Below are 25,866 nucleotides of genomic sequence, written 5' to 3'. Positions count from 1 at the left end.
GACAAAATAGTTTCCAGCTGGTGACGTGAAAGGTCGGTGCCTCCAGCCCTCCCCTGGGCGAGCCCCCCTCCCTGCTCACCGATGCAGTCTCCAGTCGGGGCCATGTGGAAGCCGGGCTGGCAGCCCCGGACACAGCGGTAGGAGCCAGGGCTGTTCTCACACCTCCAGGCCCCGCACACCGGGTCTCCTCCGTAGTTCTCACATTCGTCGATATCTGTCCCCAGAGCCATGGGAGGGGACAGAAGTGTCCAGGTCACTGCTCTGGCCCCACCTCCCTGGCATTACAAGGTCATGCCCCCACAACCTCTGGGGTCCTTGATCTAATTCGAAACTACTGTGAGCATCTCAACCCCAAAACATCAAGTTCAGGGTCATTTCCCCTGACCCAGCAGGGACAAATGTCTAAAAGAGAGCTCTATGCTATTTAGGAAAACACTGAGCTCTTAGCCTCCTTCTCTCTGCCCCTTCTCTGGAAAGCAGAGCACTTTGTATTTGTCTACATAAAACCTTCACCGAAGAGTATTGCAGAGAGTTGTCTTCATATCTGTCTCCCTTACTCAATTTCAAGATTGCCTGTAACCGTCTATTTGTCCTAGCAAAAGACATCGAACCCAGCAGGTGTTTAATAAATGTCTTTTGAATCAGTTTGGCTTTGAAAACAAGATTGTGTGCTCTGCTAGCAGGGATTATTATTGTCTTCATTTTGTCATCCTTGCACAGTTCCCGAGTCAGCAGAGGCTCAATAAATGCATTATCCACTGGGTGATGAATGTGTGGCAAGGGCCCTGCTTCCCGGACCTGCAGTTCCTGGTCCTGGGGAGTGAGCACCAGGCAGGGGTGGTGGTGGGAAGATGTGGGGCAAAGCCCTGTCCCCCTGCTGGGTACCCTTACCCACGCACTCGCCGCTGTCTGGGGAGGGCTGGAAGCCAGTCTCACAGAGACAGCTGAAGGAGCCCTCGGTGTTGACACAGTGCCCTCCCAGACACCAGTCTGTGACTGCACACTCGTCCACATCTAAAACAGAGACGCCTGTCAGCAGACCCAGTCACGGGTCCTGAGGGCCCTGGGCAGCTTCCTGTGGGCTGTAGGTAGCCCACGGGAAGGCCAGGGTAGGAGAGGGCTGAAGATTGAAGGAAGAGTTCAGAGCTGGAAGCCAGAGGCCAGGCTGGGACAGGAACCCTGGAACGGCAGCTCTGTCAAGGGGAGAAGGGTGACACCAAAGAGTTTGGAGGGCGCATGCCTGCTGTAGACATCGCAAAGGCCCTGGTGAAAGAGTCGCTCCCGACACTTGGCGCCCTCTCATTGCTTTCCGGTTCCCATGTTCCCATCCTGAGTGCTAGGGAGCAGGAGCACTTTAAGTCAGTACTCTGGACACAGCCTCTAGCGCCCTCTGCTGCTGACAAGTGGACATGGCCAAGCTGGCTTCTCACCCTGGCAGCGGGCACCTCCCTCGCTGCTAATAAAGCCCGGTGCGCAGAGACAGAAGAAGGACCCATGGCTGTTGAGGCACTCGCCATGGGGTGCGCAGTACTCCTCTCCCATGCACTCGTCCACATCTGCAGGGAGAAGATAGGCAGTGGTGTCTCCTGGGCAATATCCCTGCCTCCTCACACAGTCCCCGGTGTGGGGACCTGAGCCACTCACCCTCACACACAGTGCCATTGGCCAGCAGGAAGCCCAGGGGACACAGGCACTGGTAGGAGCCCGGCGTGTTCTTGCACTCGCCTCCCAGGCAGTTGCTCCGGAGGTCTTCACACTCATCCACATCTGCAGGGTCACACAGGAGGAAGGAGGCAGATGGCAGCACCTCCCAAGGACAGGACCCAGTGGGGGAGGTCTCCAGAGGGCCTGTCCCCTGCCTGGGGAGCCCGGCCCCAAAGAGACATCATCCCCTTGGAGAGCAGCACAGCTTGGGTAAGGGAGCCTGCAGGAAGATAAACGACTGAAACTCCCCCCACTTCTGCCCCAGCCCAGCAGGCTCCCCTGCCTCCTGGCCAGGCTTCTGCAGCTGCCTCTACAGTGCCCACCATGGGGACACTTGGCCTCTCTCAGCAACCCTGGCCTGGGACGGCCAAACCCCACTGCCCTCTTGGCTGATATGGCTTAGGTTTTACTGAGAAGCAGCAGGAAACAGATGGGAAACACACACAACCTGAGGAGGTAACAGAAACTAGATCCTTCAAACTGGCCTGAGATTCCCTGGTGCAAGCCAGCGTTTTTCAAGATATGGTTCCAGCACCACCCTTACGAGGAACTTCTGAGGAGCTTGTCAGAAAACAGACCCCAAGGCCCCCGCCCCCCCCCCGGCCCCCGACAGAAGTTCATTTAGCAGATCTGGGACAAGGCCCAGGAGCTGCATTCGCCCAGCGAGGCTGATGCCCACTGAAGCTTGCGACCCAGTGGCTCATTGGCCCCCTAGACCCGGATCTATTGGTGTCCACAGTGAGCCCACCATCTGAGGTGGACAGAGGGGCCCATGGTCTAGGCACAGACCCTGCCGTGTGCTGGCCACTCCCTTCTCTAACTGTGATGGGTTAGCCTCCCTCATCTGCTGCCGGGTCTCTTACCTTCACAGGTGTGGCCCTGGGGGCTGGGCCGGTAGCCCTGGTCACAGGCCCTGCAGGAGAAGGAGCCGGCAGTGTTGGTGCAGACTCCTGAGGGGCAGACTCCCGGAAAGGCGCACTCGTCTAGGTCTGGGGCAGACAGGGGTGGTCACCTGGGGGCTCCGGAGGGCTTCCTCCACCTGGTGAGGCAGGAACCTGCCACACCCCTGGACTTTCTGTCTGAGCTTGCAAGACTCTCTCCACTGTAAGCTTCCCTCTTGTCTCTGTGGCTCCCCTTTCTTCCTGTCTTCACCTCTGAACTTGGGGATCATGGCAACAGAAGCTCTCCTTGGGACCAAGTCCATGGACAGGGTGCTCTGGCCTAGCCTGGAGACCCTCAGCATTAGCCCAAAGCTAGGGGACAAATGAACTATTCTTTGGAAGGTAGGAGGGCCTCTATCATATTCCCAGTCCGTCTCTGCCACCTAACCCCCCACCAGGTTACCTTCGCAGGCAGTGCCGTCTTCATTCACCCAGTACCCACTCTCACAGGCCGAGCAGGCGAAGGAGCCCTCGGTGTTGAGGCAGAGGCCTGTGGGGCACGAGGCCCGGCTGGCACACTCGTTGACATCTGAAACAGGCCATTGAGTCCTGTGTGGGACTCTGCAGGACAAACAGGCCAGGACTGACAGGTGGGCGGGCACACTGGGGAGGACAGGTCTGGGCAGTGATAGGCTGGGTCAGCACTTTAGGGCTGTGGGCCCAAGGTGGGTCAGGAGAGTGCACACACGGGGGAGGAGCAGTGGACCGGTTTGAGGTGGAGGAGGGTGCTTCCGCGCCTGCGTACCTTGGCAGCTCTTCCCATCCGAGGTGACCTCGTAGCCCTGCTCACAAGAGCATCTAAAGGAACCCTCCAGGTTGCTGCACCTTCCATGGGCACAGACCCCGGGGGTCAGACACTCATTCACATCTGTGGGTGAGAAGCCCAGGATGGAGGCTGGCCTCCTCTCCTTCACGCAGCCCCCTGTCAGGCTTAGAGCACCTCCATTATGAGGCCAAGAAGTCACCCCTCAGAGGACCCACTGGCCACTTTGGGCAGGTGTGAGGTCAGTCCTACTTCTGACCCCACACTCTGGTCCTAGGAGGTGCAGAATGCCTTTCACCACTGAGTGCACTTCATCTGAGAGCACTGCCGTGCTCTCCAGTGATGCCAAGAAAAGGGGGCTAGGTCCCTCAGCCCTGGGGCTGGTGTGGCCCATCCAAGGACACCCAGAGTGAAGTATCCAAACCCTTGACTTGCCTAACCATGACCCTGAACCTCTCTGGCTTCGTACCTGCCAACCAAACTGATACAATCTCATGTTCCCAGCTCCCCAAGCAGCATTAAAAGGTGAGTTGGCAATGCTGAGAAAGGCCAAGCTAGGCCTGGGAGGCCGAAGGGCAGTGTCAAGGGACCAGGAAAGGTCTGCCTTCTCCTGAGCCTCAAGGCATCTACTCACGACTCAGCCCCTCCTGGCATTCTGAACCCTGGGCCCTTCTTCTTGCGGGGGCTGCGGGGAAAGCCCTTCCTCCTACAACTGACACGCAGCCCCCTGTGGAGGGAGAAGAACACCCACTGTTCCCTTAGGCATTGCTGTCTAGACACTGCTGTTGGAATGCGGAGGGCCAGGCTGCTAGCTCACACCGCTGGACTCAGCCTCCTCCTAAGATGCTGGGCACTTCACTCCACCCAGCAGGATCTAGCCACAGAAACTTCTGGGACCTTGGAAATGACCAAGGAGCCAAAGTGGTCCCCACCCTTGCTGATTCAGAGAACAGAGCATCCGTAACTGATGCACACCCATCTCAAGCCCAGCGTCATCTGGGGACCCAGTCGGATCGCAAAGGACAATGGCCTCCAAACCACTTCCCTCTGCCCACCTCTTTCTCTCCCTGTGTGTGGGCTCAACCAGAGGTCGCAAGGCCAAACAGTCCTCTCAGGGCCTTGGCAAGCAGCCCTCACCTACACAGCTCCCGCTGTGGCCCCGGTAGCCCTCCTCGCAGGCCAGGCAAGCGTAGGAGCCGGGGGAGTTGACGCATTTCCCATCAGGGCAGGTGCCAGGGTGACGGCATTCGTCGATATCTGCAAAACAACAGCCCCTCCCTTGGTCATCCCTGGGAACCACGGCACATGGGTAGGTCTGTGAGGAAGCAAGTCCTTGACCCTGCCCTTGGTTGGGGAGAGGGAGGAATGTCAGCTTCTGTAGGGATGGAGAGTAGGAAAAAGTGAGCGCTGTCCTGTGTTCCCAACTCCACCTCCCACCCACTGTCCTGGACAAAGAGATGGAAGAACTCTAGGAAGGGTCATTCCCTGGGTGGATGTGAGAGGCTGTGGCGGCCACTCATTGTGGGAGGGTGAGGGAGCGCCACTTCGTGAGCTGGACTGGTGAGAATGGCCTCCATGTCTCCCTGGTTTGTTGTTTTTGTTTTTTTACAAGTGGTGACAATTACTGGGATTGTATGTGCTTGGCACAGCAGGCCCCATAATAGATCACCAGCCGGGTGACGGAGGCAAAATGGACTTCTTGCACCAGAAAATGGGGACTGACAATGACCCCCAGTCTTGGATGTGGACACGACCAGCCTTGAGGCTGGAGAAGAGTTAAGGGCGAACACTGGCAGGAGAGAAGACTTTTCTTCCAGCCGAGAACCATGTAGGGCTCCCAGCACCCAGTGTGGGAGGTCCAGGAAAGTCAGCCAGAAAGGATGAGCCCCAGTACCACCCGTATGAGCAGGGGAAGAGGGGGCCCGGCGGAGAGGGAGGGCTGCAGTCCTGGGAGAGTGACAATGAGGAGGAGGATGGAGATCTCGCTCCCAGGTACCACTCGAGAGGCTCTACCTGATGCAACCTGGCATCACGGGGAGTCCACATCCAAGGGCCCAGGGGATCTGGCTGAGTTAGGAAGTCATCCCACAGGGACAGAGCTGTGGGTTGGGGCTGCAGAAAGACACTATGTCCCTCCAGCCCAGTGTCAAAGCTCCCATGGATGACACACAGGTTGACTGAGCACCAGAGGAAACAGGAGGGTGTATTCTTCCTAAATGGGTCGTTGTCACTGTCTTGAAGGAAGTCGCCCACTTTTGCAGACCCAGAGGCCCTACGGCTCAGGAGGAAGACCTACTCAGCTCCATGGAGGAAAGAAGGAGGCAGGGCCACGGGTCAGAACACAGGCTTTCCGCCAAGGGACTAAAGCCAGGGATGTCATCATAGAGCAGGAAATGGGCCCTGCAGTGGAGGAAGAAAGTGAGTCTCCCCTGAGGCTGCTGGGTCTGTAGGAGACAGGACGCATGAGAGCCCTCTGAGCCAGGGAAGCAGGCCTCTCCAGACCAAAATTTCACCCTGAAGGTCCAGAAGAAGAGGGAGACATTCACAGGGCAGGTGGTTAGTCAGGTGGATATCTGAAAGGAGACACTCAGAACTCCAAGGTAACCCTGGAGACAGGGAGACGAGGCTCATCTCTGAGAGAGGGTGGCCAAGAGCCCCTTGCTGGGTGTGGTGACACCATGCTAAATTGCTATAAGGGTTTCTGTAAAGATAGACCTGGAGGGAAGGAGACAGACCTGGAGGGAAGGAGACGGAGATGGAGGGAGCGAAGGATGTAAGACCACCCACCACATTGGCCACCTGGAGACAGCAGCCAGCCCCATGGCCTGCTGGCCTGGGCCGAGGTACCAGAAGGAGGCCGGGCAGAGCCTCTGAGAATGACTAGCAACCCCTGCTTCAGGAAGGCAAGACTCTGGGGGTGAAGGAGAACAAGGAAGACGCAAGGGTCCTCCTCTAAGACCACCCTGGGAACAAACGAAGTCTTCGGGCCTCTGCCGCAGAGAGGAGGCAGTGCAGGAAGATGCTCAGATCTGCCAGCAGCACAGAACCCAGAAGTCTGCCTGCCCCAAATTCTCTGGGCACACCTGCGGAGGTGGGGCACGAAGTGCCTTATGCTGGGGACTAGGGGCTGGGGGTCCTGATGCAGTTCACTACATTTTCCAGCTCTTTCTGGGCTGTGGTGGGCTTGCGTCTGCCTCCCAGTTTGTGGTTGGGTGCAGCCGGGCGACTAGACCTGTGTGATTTAGGGACAAAGCACTGAATTGTGTGCAACGCTGCAGAGTACTCCTTCTCCCTTCCACAGAGACTGGCCACATACAAGATGCTGGCCATTCCTTTAGCCTGGTTCCAGAGCTACGAAACGTGAGGCAGGACACCCAGCTGACCCGTGAAGGACAGGTGGCATTAGACTGATATAGTTTGTTCTGTTTTGGGAGCATCTGCAATCTTGCTCCCAGCATATGTCATCAGTTTGGCTCAAATAAACTCTTATAAAAATTTTTTAAAAACTTTGCTGTGTTCTAAGTCACTAAGATTGGGGCTGTTTGTTAATGCACCATAACCTGGTCTATCTTGGCAGGCTGCTGCTGGCCTCCTTCCTCAGAGCCCCAGCCAGCGATTACCATGACTACCACACACGTGAGAGGCCTGTCAGCAGGTAGGGGAGGGAGAGCAGAAGAGCTTGGAGGCCCTTACTCTCCACCTGAGCCAGGGAGGGCCTCTTCTGAATGGGAACCATTGGCCAAAGCAAACAAAAGGAGCCAGATAAAGAATCTGCAAAAGTGGATGCCACATCTAACCGGTCCCTGTTAAAGACACTGGCTCCACTGTCACGGGATACCCTGAGGCATTCCACGAGCCCTCTGGTGCCTGGAGTAGAGTCAGCCTTTTCCTCCTAGCCTTGGGTTTGAACTTCAATCTTAGATCACAGTGTGTCTGGGCAGGTTTTGCCCTGGGCGTGAGGGTGGGAGCTATCTCTCCTACTCACTATTGTATTCCCGGTCCGTGGCTGGGGCACTGTGGGCACTCAGCGAATGTGTATGAATTAGACAGTGGGACCATGTGACTAAAACTTCACACCCTCTTGGTGAGAGGCTGCCGAAGAGACCCCAGAAGATCCAAGGAAACAGTCACTCCAGGAACCAGCTTGCCAACCTGCCCCCTACACGGAGAGAATGAGCGCTTCCGCTTTGCAGGAGGAAACAGCAGGGTGCCCACCTCTGTTCCTCGTGAGAGCATAGGGTAGGGAGGGTGCTCAGTCAGGAGCCAGAAGCTCAGGTGACCTTGGATGTGGGTGGGGGACTGCAAAGCCCTGGCAGTCTGCAAGGGAATCTCCCCCCTCCCCGTCGGAGCTCAGAGTCCTGGTACGGCAGACATGCCACTGAGACTTTGGATGGGCTGCCATCCAGACCATGCAGTTCTTTCACCAGAGACTGAGTGTAAGTGGAAAGAGTGGTTTCTTAGCTGGAAAAAGAAGAAAGAGGGAGAGGAAACTGACTGGGCTCCGGGGGTGTTGGGCTGGGGCTGTGGCTGCCGGTGGAAACCTGGAGAGGTATGCAGGCTGCATCAGCCTTTCTTCCAACAGGTTCAGGCATCTGCCCTGGGCCAGGAACTCGGCCTGACCCCCAGCAGGGGTGTGCATCTCCAGCCTTTCCTCCCAAAGGGAAGGGGATGGTCCAGAGGCGTGGTCTGGGGCACAGTGTGGGGGATCCAGAAGTGAAAAAGAGCAGGGCTGTCGGATAGTAACACTTCCCCGCGTTCGTGGAGGGTCTGCATGTGCCCCGTTGCACAGGAGCCCTACATGGGCATGACAGTTCTGTGTTCAGACACTGAGACAGGGGCTGAATCCAGGCCTGTCTCTGCCACAGCCTGTACCCTGACATGCTCTGGTTGGGGTAAATCAGATCTTTCTAACATCCTGGTGTTTGCTTGGTTCATTTCCTGCAGTTTTGCTTTTCTTTGATAATGTCTAAGGTCAAACTCATAATGCTGTGATGTTGAAATGCGGTGATCTCTCAGGTGTCTAGCACAGTATGTGGCACGTAGTAGGCACCCGCAAAATGCCGACTCCCTTCCCTCTCCATTTTCCTGGAGATGCCAGGCGGTTGGCTCCACCACGTTACTGGAAACAAGAGGTTCTGCCTTTGACCGTGCAGGCTTGCATCTTAAAGGCAGAGTGCCACGCGGGAGCCCTTGGGGGGTGGGGGAGGTGACATGTGAGGAGCACAGACAGAGTTTTCTGACCTGCAACCCCAGCCAGCTCTTGCAAGCATTTGATACCCCAGCCTGGCAGGGAGGTGGCAGTGGTACAGCTGCCAGGAGGTGGCACAACAGTGGCCAGTTCAAGCCAGCTGGCAATGTCACAGCAAGGAGCAGGGAGCATTCACTCACTCATTCAGCTAGAATTTGCTGGTGGTGTCCAACACGTAGACAATTATTATTGGTCATCTAGGATATGGTCCAGTCCTAATGAGCTCACAGCCTGAAAGCTTTGGCAAGAAGGCCAAGTTGAGGCCCCAGGTGCCTCCCAGATGGAGCAACTCCTTCTCTGCATAAGGAGAGCACCGTGATTCACGGTGAGGGGCACACGCGTACAGAGTGATGTTCTCGGGGCCTCGTGCACACAAAGTTGCCTGTGTTCTCAGCTTCAGTGGACAGACAGGATGCCAAAATACCACTGAGGGGATGGAAGGGCTCAATATTCCCAGGTGGGTCTCTGTCCACAGAAGTGGGCTTGGCATCAAGGGGCCCAACCAGGGACAAATTGGAAGGGGCATTGGGGACAATCAGTGCATGGGGAGACAGCGGGGCAGCACCCAATTCCTTACCTTGGCAGTGTCCCTTTCTGACCATGATGTAGCCCTGGTCACACTCGCAGTGGTAGGAGCCCTCCGTGTTGGTGCAGTGACCCCCACGGCATACCCCTGGCTGCTCACACTCGTCTATGTCTGCAAACACAGGGAAAAGGCCTGAGATGGGGCCAGCCCTGCAAGAGGTCCTGGACACCCCTTCAGAAACCGAGGACAAGGACACCAATGCTGAGGCCCAGGAAGAACAGGCACCCCTGTTGCAGCCATAATTGGCAGGGGTCTTCTATGTCAGATCTGGGACTGACCTAGCTCCGGCCCCTGCAAACCCCTCAGTCTCTTTCTCCCAGGGAGGCTAATTTGGGGGCCCATGGGGACCCTCACAGGTGTCTCCTCACCACAGTGCAAGGGCTGGTCCTGAGGTCAGGTGGCAGTCCATAAGACATAATCTGAAGAAGCCAACAAAGTCCCCCTCCCAATACTACCCCCTGTATGGGTCTGATCCTAGAGTTCCTATGGGCCTTCTTAAAGGTTAGGGATTAAGCAGCAAGTGAGAGACAGCGTGTTAGGCAGCTGAGGGACCCTCCGTGAGGTTTGGTGCATTGTTCCAAAGCATACGGGTGCCCTGTGATGGCTAAAAAGCACAACCCTGGTCATGCCACTCCCTTGCTGAACCCCCACCAGGGTTCCCTACTTCTCAGCCTGGCTCACAAGCCTCTGCCACCTGGCCTCCGTCTTGCTGGATCTGCCCATTCCCACCAGTCTGGCCTCTAAGCTTTTGTTCACACAAATGCCTCTGCTTGGTTTGATGGCCAGCAGAGCTCTCCCATTTCAGAGACTGGGTCTACTGAGCAACTCTAGGGTGCTTTGGCCCCGCCGTACTCCCTGCCCCACAGTCGAATTAAGGAGAACTCAGCTTCACCCCCACCCCTAGCACTGACTGGTCCAAACACTGCCCAGAGCCCTTGTGCAGGTTAAATGAGACAATCCAAGTGAAGGGTTTAGCTCAGGGCCTGCCTGGCACAAGGTAGGCCCTAAGGAAATGTCAACTGCTGGTGCTATTATTATTATTATTATTATTATTATTATTGCACTAAACCTGCCCCATGAAATCCAAGCTCCTCAGAGGGGCATGTAAGGTCTTTTGAGAGCCACCCTCTGCCTAAGTCTCTCCCCTCAGTTCCTGTCTCCCACACACCCCTAGCCCAGCCACACAAGCTGCTGCACAAGCTGACTCCCTGGCTGGAGTGGCTTCTCACCCACTAGCTTGGCTGTCTCCTACTCATCTCTAACCCACGGTGAATGTCCCTTCTCCCCTCTAACCCAAAAGCCCCTTCCCAGGGTTCCCTGAGGACCTGGCCCCTAACAGAACTGCTCATTTACTTGCTTTTTCCCTCCCCGACTGTCAAGAATGTGCCTTATTATCCCAGGGACGCCTGCTGTCCAGCTCAGAACTCCCAAAAGTGCACACTGCGTGAATGGAATAACTCATTCGCTCGGGGACAGTTTTCCTCCAGCAGCACTCCATAACCCTGCAGTGCACAGCAGAGTCCCCGGCAGGAGGTGTGAAATGCACGCTCCTGGGCCCAGGTCTGCAGCTTCTGACCCAGCAGTACTGGATGGGCCTAGAAGCCTGCATTTTAATAACTCACTGGGCAATTCTGAAATAACTGGCCCTCACTTCAGAGGCGCTAATCCCAATGGGTGAGAGCAGGGAACTCAGAGGCAGTGCCATGTTTGGGAACTCGATAAAGGACCCACAAACTGGAGCGGCCGGGATACGGCCTGAGAGCTGAGGCTGGGAAAACTGAGGCTCTCTGTGGAGAAAAACAGAAGTTGAAAAAGCATGGCTTTTAGCAAACTTGCAAAGATGGGCTCCACCTGAGTCAAACGTGCCATGAAAGGCAAAACTATAACCTTAATGAGAGAACATGGAAGAAAATATCTCTGTGGCTTAAGGGTGGGGAAGAACTTCTTACAGCCCCCAAAGCATAAACATAAGACACAAAGGTGGATTTCCACACATCAACATTAAAGATTTCTGCTCTGGCTGGTGTAGCTCAGTGGATTGAGCACAGGCCTGCGAACCAGCGGATCGAGGTTCGATTCCCAGTCAGGGCACATGCCTGGGTTGCAGGCCGGTTCCCTGCAGGCCAACTCCCAGCAAGGGATGCACAAAAGGCAACCATACATTGATGTTTCTCTCCCTCTCCCCTTCCCCTCTAAAGGTAAATAAATACATAAAATCTTTTTAAAAAACCCCAAAAAACAAAAAAAAAACATTAAAGATTTCTGTTATAAAAGGGCATGTGAATGAGGATAACGGACAGAGGACAACACGGGAGAGACGCAGTATCTAAGCCCAGGCAAGTGTCTGGGATGCATACGGAGCTCCCAGAGAGCCGCAAGGAAAACCAGCAGCCACCACTGGAAAACTGAGCAAAGGACAGGAACAAGCAACTTCCAGGTAAGGAAACCCGAAGGCTAACCTGCGAGGAGATACTCACACTTATTCATGAAGCAACTCATTAGAAATATTTACTAGTCAAATAATTCGTATTAATCAATTATATCACCTGAATCCTAGAAACTGTAAATTAAGGAACTAAAATAAGGAGATACTGTTTTACGAGACTAGTAAAATTTAGACAGTGGATGTTGTCCTGGATAAGGCCTCATTAAGTGGCAGCCGGACCCCATGGCAGAAGTGCTGGCAGCTGACCTTGAGCTCCCTCCCTCCTTCTCAATCGTTGGGTCTGGCAGAGACACCCGGACACCCAGGCTGGCATGCAGTGGAATGCCTCGCCTGGGCCAGTCCCAGCAACGCCACTCTCTGCAGCAGCCACTGCTGGCCATGGGCCAGTGCCCAGGGCCGGGCCCGCAGAGAGCGGCGCCTCTGCCCACGACATCGGTCAAGGCCGCAAAGCCTGGAGAAGCTCCTTGCCCTCAGCCTCTGCCCTTGACAGCTCCAGCTTGTTGGGAGCACTGCTGCCTGAGCCACCTCCCTGACAGCCAGCCGACCGAATCGCCACTCTCTGCTTCCAGATCTCTACTGGATGCCGCTGGCCATAGGACGGCGTCCAAGCACTTCAGGCTGGCACTCAAGATACTTCACAACTGGCCTGAGCCCCTGCCACTGCCTGCACAGACCCCACGCTCCAGTCACAGGGGATTTCTCGTTATTCCCAGGCCTGGCCACTACTCTGCTGTCAGCGGAAATGGCTCCCTTTCCCTGCAGTTCCCTCTGCCCCCTCCAGTCCTTCACTGTGCATGTAAGGGATTGTGTTGGAGGACGTAAACCACGCTTTGGGGGCCAAACGGCTTTGATTCTGTTCCCAGGTCTGCCACAACTAGGTGCGAGGTCCCTGGGTATCTCAATTCACCTCTCTGAGCCCCTGTGTGCTACACTATAAAGTGGGTATAAGGATATCTATTGCATGGGGTTGGGACGATGAGCTTTGTAAATAAAACGCTTAGGCCAGTGCCAGCCGGAAGAAGCGCTCCTCTCACAGGGGTGCGTTTTCTCCCCAGTCTGCCGGGAGTCCCAGCCAGCGGCCTTCTGGGTCGCCCTCCTCTCCCTAAATGAAAGCATCTCCTTGTCACTCGGAATGGGGGGCCTGGCTTTTAGACCTCCTCTCCAGCCACATCCCTGGACCCTCACGCTCTTGACATTAACCACAGTTCCCCGAGCCTTTGTGAGTGTTGCTCCTTTTCCTATTTGTGCCTCTCGAATTCTGAGTCGGGGTAGGTTGACTTCCCCCTAAGCCAGCCCAGAGCCCGGGGCTTGGATCCCTGGGCCCCTGCACTCCCCGCACTGCAGAGCTGTGATGGAGTGCCTGGATCCGCTTCCACTTCTACACTCTTCGTGGGGTCCTGTGCCCGTCCCAAGGGCAGGGTCTCACCTTGGCATCCCTGGGTGGTCCCTGAGGTGGCTGATGTGTAGCCAGGGTAGCAGAGGCAGGAGTAGGAGCCCACGTGGTTGACACAGCGTCCTTTTCCAAGGCAGGGGTCCCTCAGACACTCATTGTCATCTGAGCACAGGGAGGTGGGGAGGGACGTCAGGGGGGTCTTTTTCTAGGCACCTGCCAGCAGCCTGCCTGTGCTAAGGGCTGGACAGGGATGGTGCTGTGGGGCCAGGAGGGGATGAGGGAGCAGAGGAGGCTGAAGAGATGAACTATCTCTAATGCTGGGTGCCATGAAGCCATCCACTGGGCCCACTCAGGCACCACGCTGTCCCACACCTCCTTCCTGCCCCATGGGCCCCTGCCCCAGTGGTCCCATGATCACTTCCTTTCTCCTTGAAGGCACAGTGGCTGTGTCTCCTTTGTTTAATATTGTGGGCAGGGGCAGGGGCAATCATGCCCACATGTGATAATTTGTCTGGGCCCCCAAGCCTCTCCCTTAAGATGGCCCTGGTGGAGACATTTATGATGACGGCAGACCTTGGTCCACTCTGCAGGCAGCAAGCTGGCTGGTTTAAGGAGTAGGCTGAACTCAGGCCTGAGGGCTTCAGGCACCGGTTGGGGAGCTCTGGGGTGACCTCCCACTCTCCTGAAGTCCTGAAGACTTGTTGTATGCTTCTCCCAGAGATTGTTCTCCCCAAGGTTAAGGTCAGGTTTGTCCACAGCGACTGCACTCCTCCTCAACCCACACACCACCCAGCACCACTTGGACCTTCTGCTGCCTGGATTCTTTCCCGACTCTGTCCCCTAAAAGCCCTTCCCCCACCCACCCTGACACTGGGTGCGCCCTGGGCTCCCTCCGGAGCGAATACCTGTGCAGTAGGCCTGGCTGGGGTGCAGCCGGTAGCCGGGGCTGCAGAGGCATCTGTACCCGTCTGGGAGGTTCACACAGGTTCCGGGGCCACAGATGTCGGTCGCTCCAGCGGCACATCTGTCAATATCTGTTGGATACAGAGCAAAGCAGAGGCTATGGCAGGGTAGTGGATGGGCAAAGGCAGTGGAGCAGGGTGGGAAGAGTGTGGGGAGCAGGCCACGGGGGACTCAAAGGACCCTCACCCCACACTTGGTTGGGCCTTCCCACAGTCACACCTACAGCATGGCCTGTATAAGTCCCTCCCACCCCTCCATACCCCCGGATGTCCCCCAGGGCCCTGAGCCCTACCAGAATGAAGCTTGAAAGAGCACACCACTCTGACCCAGACCAAGCAGATTCCAATGACCCATGTCCTGAGTCTGAGGAGGGCCTGCCCTGCCGAGGTCTCCAGCCTGACCGCTCCCTGAATACGGGCCTGGCTCTCACCCCAGTGCCCAGCGATTCCTTTCCCTGGCTAATCCTGCCCATTTCCCCTAGACAGACAGACAGATCTGGTGAGCAGGGTGCTTAAGGAGAAGTTCTAGGAGAACAGGGGAGAGGGGCTGGGGCCCACTGAGCAGGGTCTTAAATGCCACACTGAGACGTGTGAGCAGGGGGTCATGCCCTGTGGGGTGTGACCAGAGCTGTCTCTGAAAGACCACGCACTCGTCTTGCCATGCCCCTCGCTCAGAAGGATGGGATGGAAGGCACACAGGGCCGTAGAGACCTGCTGGAATAATTTAAACAAGGACCAGTGTGGGTGGTATGGGGTAAAAAGCAGAGACAGATACTGACTTCAGAAACAGTTTGGAGATTCTCCAGGACTCAGGGTGGAGGCTGCACAGAGGATGGAGAACAGCTTTTACGAACTCTGTCCCAGCACTGGAAAGGCGCCTTGCACTTACAACACGCAGAGCAGACAGGCCACGGACTGAATGACGGATGCTTTCGGCCCCTGCGTGCACTCTGATGTCTCAGCGGGAAGCCCTCTCGGCCTGGGCACCCCGACCCTGCCCCACAGCCCTGAGGTAACCCTGGAAACCCAGGGAAGGGCTCAGAATGTGGCCTGTGGTGGTGCACAGTGGGGCTTTACAGCATTTGCTAAATTGGACTGAACCGAACAGGCACACTGGCCCCTTTGGTGGGCTACCCTGTCACTGGCCTGGCTCCAAGTGTCAGCCTGGGTGCTCCTGGGGATGCCCAGCCAGGTTCTAAATGTTCTTCTCCTAGAGGGATGAGTTTGGAAGGTGACAGGGAAGATGAGGGATTGGGCAGAAGGCTATTGGTGGTGGTTGGGGGGCACCCTGTCCCCCTGAAACTGCTGCAGGGCCTGGCCTGGACCCCTCCTGCCCCTCTGTTTCTGCCTCCAGGTCCATTTTCCTTGTCAGAGACTCAGGCTGTGGAGCTGAGCCCCTTCCCCCAGCTCATCCTGCCTGCTGGGTGCGGGGGAGCTGAGGAGGGGGCGGGGACCTGAGCCTAGAGGACCGGTCCAGGCAGGGGCAGCAGGAGGCCCTGGTTCAAGCCCACATTCTCTGAGCTGCTCCACCAGGCTCCAGGTCTCTCCCTGCGCCAGAGGAAGGCCAGAGAGACCCCTCTCCCCTCTCCCTCGGGCTGTGAGGTTAAGAGACCGGCAAGCCCTGGAAAGGGCACGTGTGAGGTATGAGGGCACACTCGGGAGCAAATGAGGGCACACGTGAGCTCACATGCGCACAGGGAGCAGCAGGCAGCACCAGCTTTGCCTATCCCCCAACAATGAGCCTTGGGGTGGGCACACTCCAGAGCAAGGTGGGTTTGCTGGGGACCCCTCACCGCACCCCCTCACCGTTTAGAGGCCGGGTAGGGAGGTAGGGGGAGGGGGAACCACAGGCTCCCGGGCAGTTAAACAACCTTGAGAACCAGAGCCCTTCCCCTCCCCGAAGTCGGCCCTCCCAGGGGAGGACGCTGCCCGCTGCCAGGGCACGCAGATGCCTCAGGGTCACAGTGCAAGAGCCAGGCCCCTGGGGCTCCGAGTGCTCCCTGTCCTCTGGAGGCCCCCTGGATTCTCTGGGAGGGTCTCTGAGTGAGACCCTCCCGGGGTGTCCCTTCCCCATCAAGACCCCTGTGTCCGCTAGGGCACCCTGTGGTCTCCATGGGGTGAGGCCAGGGGCGCTGAGCTCGGGTGAGCTCATCTGGCCGAGAGCCCTGGGGTCAGCTCTAGGTGGTTGCCCCTCACAGGGCTGGCTGCAGGTACCTGGGGGGCCTGGGGTCAGCAGCACGTTGGCTGGGGTGGTCATTGGCTCTTCTTCCCGGGTCCCTGGAATCCCAGCTCCAGGCAGTGGTGGCGTTGGTCTTCCTGTGGCATCTCCTGTAGGGGAAAAGGAGCAGGTGGGCACAGCCCCTTGGCCACCTGCCTTCCCACCAGGGACAGTGCTCCCTCTGGAGATGCTGGCAGGGGCCCTTCCCTTGCTCCAGCTGTTCCACCTCCAGGGGTGAAGCCTAGGGCGGGTCACCCCTTCTGCCTCCCAGCCTCCTGAGACTTGACCTGGCCTCAGACAGTGTCAGAGAATCTGAGAGTCCGTCGGATCTCAGGGCTCATCCAGTCTCACGCTCCATTTTACTGTTTACAGAGCGCTGCCGCAAACACCAACGTCTCATCTGCTTTGGGAGGCAGCAGGACAGGTGTTAGTGCCCATTTTCCACCAGAGGAAGCAGAAGCCCAGCTCTCTGACTTCGGAACAGTGCTCTGTCCCCAACCCCAGCGACTGCCCAGCTGGCCTCCGCAAAGCCCTAACTGTTCCCAAGGGAAGACAGGCACTGGGGGAAGAGCTCTGGGAACCGACTCCTTTCGGCCAGTGCTTCCTCTTTGGTCTCCTGTACGTGCTGGGTGGCTCTCGAAATGTAGAAGGATGCTGTGGTAAGGAAAATTGCAAAGCATCCCTGCGCCTTGCTGCCCTAACCAGCTCCGTAGGTGCATGGAGTTCACATGTCACGTCGTCATGTGTGACCTCACCTGCTCGGAGCCCTGTGTGACATGCGCATTAACTCCACTACGAGATGGTCTCTCCTTCCCCACTTCTCTTTTAGCTGGGAGCCAGTAGGAGGAGGGACTCACCTGGGACCCAGGCAGGTACTTGGGTAACACTGGCTGTGACCTGCACAGAAACAAGAGAATGTTTCTCTTGGTTCCTCTGTCACCCCCATGACATGCTGCCTTCTACCAGGTTCCCCGTCCGACTCACTCACCCACTCACTCACTCTTCCATTCACTCCCGGAACTGATCAGTGTGTGCTACATGCTGGGCGTTCTGCTAGGCACTGTATGTCTACACCTAATTAATCTCAGCTGTCCTATGATCACCGGGTGTGATGATTAAAGGAACCGAAGCATGTAATGCACCAGCCAGTATCACATCAGCTAGCGTTGTATCAATGTTGTGATTTCAGACACAGCAGCGGAAGCTCCAGAGGTTAACTGGCCTGCCCGGTGTCACAGGGCCAGTGCAGTGAAGCTGGGGTTCCAGGCCCCACCTGCTGCCCCTGCCCACAGCCCCCGGGCAGAGGTGGACAAACCCTGGGGACCAGGAGGAGGAGGATGGCCTGAGGTGGACAGAGGACTGGAAGTGGAGCTTTGGACTGGGGAGATGGCACATGGTTCTCCGGAAGGAGAGGCAGCTCCTTAGAAAACTGGTGTTTGGAGGCAGTTGGGTGAGCAGGTTGGAGGGGTGGGGGACAGGGAGGGGACTGGCAGACTGGTGAGGGAAAAAGCAGATTCGCTGTTCTGGATTGCTTTTCTAGGAGAACGCTCAGGGGACTCCTGGGCACAGAGAAGGGGCGGGAGCCCCATTTCTCAGTGAAGTGGCTCGAGGCTGTCCCCCACGTCCCCATGAGCCACTCATAGAGGAGTCCTTGGGATTTAAGCAAATCAAGCTCAGAAACTGCCTGATTTGAAATCGATCCAGAACCAGTTCTAGACCTCATCTGCTTGAGTGACAGCCCAAACAGGAGAGGCTCCTACTTCCTTTCTGAAGGGGGCCACAGACCATCCCAAACGAGAAAGCTTAGAAGATTTTTGACCGAGAGTAGCTGTTGCTATCACTTCCTTTAGGATAAAACAGTGTTTGGTTCAACGCTCCCCCTTCAGCATCTCTCCAAGTGAAATCCCACATGCATGCCATCCTTCGCCCTTTCCTCCCTCCCAGGACACTGCCCCACAGCCTCGGTGGCCGGGGGTCCCCCTCTGTGGCATGCTTGCCCAGCTCCCCAGTAGGGGGACTCACTCACCTGACCAGCCTGAGAGTCACCTGGGAAGGAAAGGTGAGAGCGTGAGCTCAGGGAGGACAGTTTGGCTGCCTTCTCCCCTCCACCCACGGCCAGGGCTAGTTCAGTCTGTGACCTCCTGACCTTGTCCCCAGCAGGTCAGTTGGGGAGAGATCTTGGACTCTTCTTGCCTGCCTCTGCCCCTTCCACCCCATGGAAAATGACCCCACAGATCCCAGACTCTGACTACAGGGTATGTCCCAGACCTGCATCCCTCTAAGGTCTCTCCTGACAGGAGTCCCACCCCACCTGATTCTGCCCACCCTGTGGGTCCTAGCTGTACCTCTCCTCCTTGCCCCTACACCTCCTCCCTCCCAAGCCTCCCAGTCATACCTATTCACTCCACCCCTCACCCGGGCTACGGGCCAGGGGAGCAGTTCTAGGAAGGAGCTGCTGCTGGCTTGGCCAGTGTCCAGTTCCCATGGCGACTTGGGCTGTCCTGACTTCCTTGTCTGTCTGTTCCAGGTGCCTGGAGCAGCTATGGCCATCTCCTAGTTCCCCTGGTCCCAATGCGTCCTTGGCCTCCTGTGCACTGTGTTCCCAGTAACCTGGGCCTGTCTTCTGCATGGCTACCCGAGGGCACCTGCCAGGGGTGCCACAAGCCCGGTCTCCTCCCAGCCCCATGCCTCCTGAGCCTAAGGGAGCTGAGCTGGAGTTAGTGCTCTGACTCTGCGGCCAGGCTGGCGATCGAGAGCACCCAGGCTCCCCAGGATCCACCTGCCAGCTCTTCGGGCCTTGCAGCAAGTGCCAGCCTCAGCTGCTGCATGGCCAGGGGCGGGGGTGGAAAGGCCTGATTGGATGGGGTGGGGGCTGTGGTTGACCTCTCCCACCTCCATCGGCAACTTCCTGGGATGTGGGCATGTCTGGACCCCGTATGGGAGAGGAAGGGGTGAGGCGTTTCTGTCATGCCAGGCCAGGAGAGCAGGTTCCCAAGCTGGGTGCTGCTGCTCCAAACTCCCTTTCCTAAGGCTCTGGAGAGGAGACGTTGTGTGTCCAGGATAAACTCCCAGTGGCTCTTTGAGGTGTTGTAATCCAAGGGGGAAGGGGAACCCCGCAGGCATCTCCCCCAGCCTGGATACCTTTGTTGGGGATGGTCTCGGCCTCCTGCCAGGTGCTGGTGACTGCCCTGAGTGGCTGCCTCTCCGCTGGCCTGGGCAGGGTCCCCTCACTCTTTGGCCCTTGCTCTCTCGAGGGCCTGGCCAGTTCTTCTTCCTCGGCTTTCCTCACAGTCAGACGGATGTCTGAGCTTGAGTAGGTATAGCCATGGCCGGCAGGACAGATCTCCCTGAAGGACTCTGCAAGGCCAGTGGTCAGAGGACACGCTGAGAGGTGCTGCTCCTGCAGGAACCCGGGGCCCTCCCTGCCCTCTCTAGGGGGGACAGCAAGGACAGGGGGACTCCAGGTTGGGTTAAGGAGCTGAGCAGGAAGGAAGACTAGGGTCCACAGAGGGGAAAAGACTAGGGTCCACAGAGGGGAAAAGGGCCTTTGCACTGGCTAGGAGGAAGCCCTGTGGGGGCCAGAGCTGAGAAGGGGACTGAGGGTTACCTGTGCCAGGAGGGGGGCATTTCTCACAGTCGCTGCCCCATGCTTTGCCTACTCGGCTACAGCAGCATATCTGCTTGGTGATCTTCTGGCTCAGAGGCAGCGTGCAGGTGCTGGGCCCCAGGGCCCTGTAGCACAGGCCCTGCTGCATGGAGACAGCCTTGTCCGCTGCAACAGACACAGCAGGTGGGGCCGCGCTGGTGGAGGGGGGATGGGAAGCACAGCAGAGAGGGCAGAGGATGGAGGAGGGGCCAGTTGTATGCACTGGGACTGGCCTGGTCAGTGTCACAGCCTGGGTGTGTGGGCCCTGAAAATGCTCACAGGAAGGTCGTTGGGCGGAACAGCTGTTGTGGAAGCTTCAGCACCTCCTCATGTTACCTGGTTGAGGGGACCCGTTACTCCCACCCACGTGGAGAATCTGACAGCAGGAAATGGGGGTGTGCCTACTTGTCCCTAGGTGCTGAATGGTAAGTGATTCCCAAAGCCCAACATGGGCCTGGCATTGGTGAGGAGCAGTGGGCTCTGGGGGCCAGTCTCCTTGGAGAGAGGAGAGGAGGTGAGAACCAAAGGCCTGAGGGGCAGCTATCAGGACAGGGACTCTGCCACCTTTGCAACCCAGGCCCCCTGCACGCAGCAGCAGCAGGCAGATGCTCAGTACGTGCCGACTGGGCTGGTGGACGGCAGGAGCCGTGAATCAGAATCCAGTGGACCACAGCGAGTGCGAGCTAGGCTGGGTCTCGAAAATAACAATGCCACCACCATTGTCCCCGTGCTTGTACTTTGATAGCAAATGTTACAGGTTCTCCTATAAATTACCTCAGCAGAAGATGAGGAGGTCATGCCTCATTGTAAGGGACTGAACTCTTTAGAGGGCCGGACGAGGGGATACAGGGTGGGGTGAAGCGGGCAACACTCAAAGCTGAGGATCTGATGACTCTGGGGAGCCCTGGCCAGGACCCAGCAGCCCAAGTTCAACTCCCTGCCCCACCCTGAGCTACATAACCTCCTGGGCCTCATCTCCTTCATGCGTGAAATAAGGGTGATGATGATGGTGGTCCCATGGGTGGTGCATGCCTGTCCCTCACATTCTGGTAGCAGCGTCCTGTTTTCCTGTGGGATCCACCCCTCCCCCCATTCTTGGCCCCCCCACTTCCTGGTTGAAGGAGAGCAGCCCTCGTCCCTGATCCCAGTGACTGAATCAGGGGCGGGTGCTTGATAAGTAGGCCCAGTGATGATTATCAGCTCCGGGACTGCTCCTAAATTATTAGAAAAGAGATGATTTTTATTCCCTGCCCCCTTTTTTTCAAGTTTGCAAGGCTGGGAGGATGTAGGCCCGAAGCATCTGGTGGGTACCTTTGAAGGACCAAGAAATCAACCTGGAGGAAAGAGAGCAAGAGACATCCTAAAGACACCAGGGGTGCCTGGATCCAGCCAAGCCTGAGGCACACCTACCTGTAGACCTCCTAGTTGTGTGGACCAAAGAATTACTGTTGCTTAGGTGGTTTGAGCTGGGTTTCTGTCACTTGTAACCCAAAGACACCTGACCAATACACCTTCTTTACAGCGACACGTGAGAAGGGGCCTTGTCAGAGATCATGTGCTATACACAGGTCATTTGTCGGCCAGTCCATGAGCCTGGGTCTCCAGGTTTGATTCCTGCCCTGCCCCCGCCCCCCAAAACCAACAACCAACCAGACAAAAAAAATAATCTGCCTCCCACCGCCACTTCCCTTTGGGATGCTGTCCGGAGGGCTGGGTCCCGTGAAGCCCCAGGGCGAGGCAACACTGCTGGGTGTATCAGGAGGCTCCCCAGCCCAGAGGGCCTGTGGAGCTGTGCTCCCAGCCCTGGTCAGGTGACAGAAAGGAGGGCAAGGCTCAGACGCTAAATCCCAGCACCCGCCTCCTGGGGAGAGGAATCATCAGAGGAGGCTGGAGTGGGTAATACTAAAGACAGAGGGAAGAAAAGGGTCACCTCTGCTTCCCTCTGCATGGAAGGTCTCTTTCTGGCACCAACAAACACATCACCTCAGACACGAAATACGCCTGCCTAATAAAGGACTCCTGGTGTGATAGGGGGGCGGGCACGGTGGGGAGGAGGAAGAGCCGGAAGCTCCTGGAGGCCTTGATTACATGTCTCTGTCACCGTGAGCTCTTCCTGACAGCAGCCTGGCAGGTCCTCCCCAGCCTGGGCCCCTTACTCTCTGGGTGTCCCCTCTCCCGGGAGACACACACTGGGCAGAATCCGCCCCCCACGCGGGGGCTCCCTCCGAGTGGCACTGTGTGACATTCATCCTGCGGTCTCCTCAGACCCTTGTGGTTTGCAGACTGAGGGCTTAGCCAGCCCCAGGGAGCTCTGCTGAGCCGGGGTGGCTGGGCCAGATCTGGGCTGTGCCTTGGCAGCAGCCAGTCAGGACTGGCTTTATTCAGCTCTGCTCAGACCTCGCTGCCCCAGGAAAGCCCCGTCTGCGCCTGTCAGCCCGGGCCCCTCCCTGCTGGAATCCACAAAAGTCAGTGGAAACAGCTAGCTGGGTGTGTATGCACGCACACAATGCTAATACGACTCGACTCGTGACACGTTCGTGCTCACGGACGCAGACACACTCAGAACCACGAGGGACCGCAGGGTGATGGAAAGGCCCTGGGGCCGGGCCGTGGCGCCATTCAGGCTGCAGACAGGCCCTTTCCAAAAGGCCTGTGCTGAGTGAGCAGGGTGGCCAAGCTCAGGTGCTGGGAGAGGCAGCCGCGCTCAGCCAGATGTTAGGGCAGAGGCAACACCGACCCCTCCAGGGCAAATGAGGTCACAGAGGGGCCAGAAATGACTAGAGGGAAAACAGGAGTAGAAAACCCCAAACTGCCACCNTGCAGACTGAGGGCTTAGCCAGCCCCAGGGAGCTCTGCTGAGCCGGGGTGGCTGGGCCAGATCTGGGCTGTGCCTTGGCAGCAGCCAGTCAGGACTGGCTTTATTCAGCCCTGCTCAGACCTCGCTGCCCCAGGAAAGCCCCGTCTGCGCCTGTCAGCCCGGGCCCCTCCCTGCTGGAATCCACAAAAGTCAGTGGAAACAGCTAGCTGGGTGTGCATGCACGCACACAATGCTAATATGACTCGACTCGTGACACGTTCGTGCTCACGGACGCAGACACACTCGGAACCACGAGGGACCACAGGGTGATGGAAAGGCCCTGGGGCCGGGCCGTGGCGCCATTCAGGCTGCAGACAGGCCCTTTCCGAAAGGCCTGTGCTGAGTGAGCAGGGCGGCCAAGCTCAGGTGCTGGGAGAGGCAGCCGCGCTCAGCCAGATGTTAGGGCAGAGGCAACACAGACCCCTCCAGGGCAAATGAGGTCACAGAGGGGCCAGAAATGACTAGAGGGAAAACAGGAGTAGAAAACCCCAAACTGCCACCCCCCCAAAAAAAATGCCTAAAGCTCCAAGTGCGGTAGCAGCTGCCTCTGTCCCAGCAGGAGGGGACAGATCCAGTTTTGTACATGGGGCCCAGTTCCAGGTTGAGTAGCAAACACTGGGCTCAGAGATGGAGCCTGGGGGGAATTTCTGGGCCTGGCCTGTGGTCCCCGAGTATCCCATCTTGTTGTCTCCCCGTGTCCCTTACCCCTGCTCCCCACCAGCACTCACACACACAGCGGCTCCTCGACGGGTCTAGCATGAGGCCGGGCCTGCAGGTGCACAGGTAGCTGCCCCTCGTGTTCACACACTCCGCGTCTGCGCACAGGCCCAGGGTCAGGCACTCGTTGATATCTGTGGGGTGGGAGGAGATGACCAGGGGCCTGCCCACCTCGGCTTGACGAGGGGCAGGACCCAGGCAGAGATCTTCCAATACTTCCTCCAAGTTAAAGGACAACAACCAGGGAGCTGCCTCCTATTAACTCGATCCCTCTCTCTGTGCCTCAACTTCCTCATCTGTAAAATGGGCATAATAAGAGTAAACTACCAAACGGGCTAGAATAGAACAATAAAACAAGATAAAAATGGCAAACCACTTACTTGGTCCTGTGACTGGTAATAATAACCATAATAGTAAGAGCTAGTGTTTTCTGAGAGCCTATTGCATGTGACTTAATTTTCACGATTTTATTAAGTAGGTTCACACGTCTTCACGCTATAGGTGGGGAAACTGAAGCTCCAGAAGTAACTTGCCCAGAGTTGCTCAGGAGTAAGAGGCATGCTGGGATGCAAACAGGGCCAGCAGCTAAAGGGACAGTGGGGCTGGAGGGTGGAGAAAAGGGCTTCCCAGTCCCTCCCATTCAGCTTTCCTTGGGAAACCCTGAAGCATCTCTGCCGGACCGAAAGTCCGGGGAACACGTACACAGTGAGCTGCAGAGGGAGGTGCCCCGACAAGGAGGGGGAGGCAGGTGCTGGGAGGCAGAGGGTTAGGAGAGCAGGTCTGAAGGCCCTTCGAACACCCAGCCTCAGGCAGGCCACTCCCCCACCACCCCGCCCCTGAGCAGGGGAGGCTCGGGCCGTGCTTCAGACCAGGGACCTCCATTAGCTCCCTCTATGATCTCAAAACTGTTTCATGATGGAAGCTTCTTCCTGCGAAGAGGAGATCCCCACTCTCACACTGTCAGCTCCAAGAAGTCGCTGCCCCTTAGGGCAGTGTCACCTTTGTTAACTGTGGTGGCAGCGCTAATGATGAGTGTGAGAATTTGTGAGGGGCGCCCACCGCCAGGGCCAGAGGCGTCATCGGAGCTGCCTGCTCACCCACAGGCTTTGGAGAAATTGACTCTGAGCACAGGAATGAAGGGCCTGAGCCCTTGAAAAATTGGCTCTGACCGCCTTCCCCTGGTCAGGACACCCTCCTGGAAGGGACGGCTGGGGAGGGATGCTGATCCATGCACCTCCAGACTGGCCAGAGTGATACGTCTGAACACAAACCTGACTTGCCTCCCCTCTGCTTGAGAAGCTACCAGGCTCCCTACTGCTCCCCATAGGGAGCCCCTATACCCTTGCATGGTATCCAAGGCCCTCTGCCATGTTTCTCTGAAGCCTGTGGGTGAGTGGGTGCATCGACGAGGCCCGGGGATGCCTGCGTACCTGCTATGTGCACACAGGCTGCACCCCAGCTGGCCCAAACTACTCCTTCAAGTATGCTCGTCCCAGTGCCTGGAGTCACGTGAGCTGGCCAGCTCTCCCCTTTCTTTAAGTCTAGGTCAGATATCCTCCAGTCTGGGAAGGGCCACCACTGCGCGATCCCATAGCACCCAGTGCTACTTTCCGCCCAGAGCGCGTCTCTCTCAGTGTGTAATTGTTTAGGTGCTTGTCTTCACCTGGGGTGGCAGCCAGGTCTTAGCCATCCTGGGTACCAGCACCTGGCACAATGTACACAGCTCACAACCACACCCCAAAATCACCCAGTGGGAATAGGGGAGAAGGTGAAGGGAGAGGGAGGTGGCACCCATGGGTGCAGCATTGGGTGGGTTCCTTTGCAGACATGAGACTACCGCCACAGACGTGGGAGGGGAGGGTTCAGGTGCAGGGCCTGCAGGGAGGGTCCCTTGGCGTCCTGTATCCTGCGGACTCAGGGAATGGAGGGCAGAGCTCATGTGAGACTCTGGAAATAACTTGAACCTCCTGGCCTGGGAAAACTGCCAGAAGGAGAGGCCACTGGAGACAGTTTAAATATGAACAAACCTCCTGCGGCCTCCAAGGGCAAAAGTACAGACAGCTGTCCACACCCACTGTCCACTAGGTCCTCAGCTCACTTGCCCCAGAGGGAGGGGGATCCCAGGCTGGGCTGGGCACATGTCAGCCCTTTTGCCTGGTCCAAACTCCTTTTCTTATCCACAGGCCAGAAATCCTCCTGGGGCCTGGCACCCCACACACTGAGAGCCCAGTCACCCCAGGGCCTCCTCAGACTCCACGCCCCTGAAGAAGCCTCTGGGGGAAGGTACCGAGGGGGCCACCTGGGTCAGTCCCTGTCTCTCATGCAGCTTCACCCAAAGTAGCCACAGAGACAGAGCAGTGCATCCAGTTCTCAGAGCTTTCCGAA

The 25,866-nt window shown here is 57.3% G+C and overlaps 1 protein-coding gene across 2 annotated transcripts in view; it reads right to left on the bottom strand.

Annotated features, from left to right (window-relative positions):
* LTBP2 (latent transforming growth factor beta binding protein 2) overlaps nucleotides 1-25,866 on the bottom strand; it is an 89,140-nt gene that overhangs the window by 7,448 nt on the left and 55,826 nt on the right. The window contains exons 10-26 of one of the 2 annotated variants that reach the window (XM_037031420.1): nucleotides 23,493-23,615; nucleotides 19,869-20,033; nucleotides 19,403-19,618; nucleotides 18,288-18,307; nucleotides 17,119-17,158; nucleotides 16,258-16,371; nucleotides 13,987-14,115; nucleotides 13,115-13,243; nucleotides 9,234-9,353; nucleotides 4,546-4,665; nucleotides 3,391-3,513; nucleotides 3,049-3,174; nucleotides 2,568-2,693; nucleotides 1,645-1,767; nucleotides 1,431-1,556; nucleotides 892-1,014; nucleotides 80-214 (exon numbers count right to left, since the gene is read on the bottom strand). In XM_037031420.1, the coding sequence (XP_036887315.1) occupies nucleotides 80-214; nucleotides 892-1,014; nucleotides 1,431-1,556; nucleotides 1,645-1,767; nucleotides 2,568-2,693; nucleotides 3,049-3,174; nucleotides 3,391-3,513; nucleotides 4,546-4,665; nucleotides 9,234-9,353; nucleotides 13,115-13,243; nucleotides 13,987-14,115; nucleotides 16,258-16,371; nucleotides 17,119-17,158; nucleotides 18,288-18,307; nucleotides 19,403-19,618; nucleotides 19,869-20,033; nucleotides 23,493-23,615 (2,058 nt within the window). The remainder of the gene's footprint in view (nucleotides 1-79; nucleotides 215-891; nucleotides 1,015-1,430; nucleotides 1,557-1,644; nucleotides 1,768-2,567; nucleotides 2,694-3,048; nucleotides 3,175-3,390; nucleotides 3,514-4,545; nucleotides 4,666-9,233; nucleotides 9,354-13,114; nucleotides 13,244-13,986; nucleotides 14,116-16,257; nucleotides 16,372-17,118; nucleotides 17,159-18,287; nucleotides 18,308-19,402; nucleotides 19,619-19,868; nucleotides 20,034-23,492; nucleotides 23,616-25,866) is intronic. The other variant, XM_037031421.1, reaches the window with a different exon arrangement.

The sequence above is a fragment of the Sturnira hondurensis genome, unplaced genomic scaffold, assembly GCF_014824575.4.
Source record: "Sturnira hondurensis isolate 20B ecotype Veracruz unplaced genomic scaffold, ASM1482457v3 Scaffold0021143, whole genome shotgun sequence".
Lineage (NCBI taxonomy): Eukaryota > Metazoa > Chordata > Mammalia > Chiroptera > Phyllostomidae > Sturnira > Sturnira hondurensis.
Note: the sequence above shows the minus strand (reverse complement) of the source record. Positions and strands in the feature narration are given on the sequence as shown.